The 478-nt window shown below is 63.4% G+C and overlaps 1 protein-coding gene across 1 annotated transcript in view; it reads left to right on the top strand.

Annotated features, from left to right (window-relative positions):
* MCM7 (minichromosome maintenance complex component 7) overlaps nucleotides 1-473 on the top strand; it is a gene marked incomplete at both ends in the record, with an annotated part of 6152 nt that extends 5679 nt beyond the window's left edge. The window contains one exon of the mRNA XM_027708230.1: nucleotides 151-473. Coding sequence (XP_027564031.1) covers nucleotides 151-473 — 323 coding nt within the window. The remainder of the gene's footprint in view (nucleotides 1-150) is intronic.
* Nucleotides 474-478: the final 5 nt, after the last annotated feature.

The raw sequence follows: 478 nt of genomic DNA, 5'->3' as shown, positions 1-478 counted from the left end.
TTTGGGGTGATTTTAAGGATATTTTTGAGGGTGTTTTTGGGGTGATTTTGAGGATATTTTCAGGGTTATTTTGAGGCTATTTTTGGGATCACTCCAGGTGTTCTCTGGGTGCTCTGAAGGTTCTCTAAGTGCCTTCCTCCCCCTCCCCAGGCCAGTACACGACAGGCCGTGGCTCCTCGGGCGTGGGTCTGACCGCAGCGGTTCTGAGGGACCCCCGGAGCGGGGAGCTGGTTCTGGAGGGGGGAGCCCTGGTCCTGGCCGACCGCGGCGTCTGCTGCATCGACGAGTTCGACAAGATGCTGGAGGGCGACCGCGTGGCCGTGCACGAGGCCCTGGAGCAGCAGAGCGTGGCCGTGGCCAAGGCGGGGGTCCTGGCCACCCTCAACGCCAGGTGTGCCGTCCTGGCCGCTGCCAACCCCGCCCTGGGCAGGTACGACCCTGCCAGGAGCCTGGAGCACAACCTGCAGCTCCCAGCGGC

Source organism: Neopelma chrysocephalum, unplaced genomic scaffold, assembly GCF_003984885.1.
Source record: "Neopelma chrysocephalum unplaced genomic scaffold, ASM398488v2 Primary Assembly neopelma1_95797, whole genome shotgun sequence".
Lineage (NCBI taxonomy): Eukaryota > Metazoa > Chordata > Aves > Passeriformes > Pipridae > Neopelma > Neopelma chrysocephalum.
Note: the sequence above shows the minus strand (reverse complement) of the source record. Positions and strands in the feature narration are given on the sequence as shown.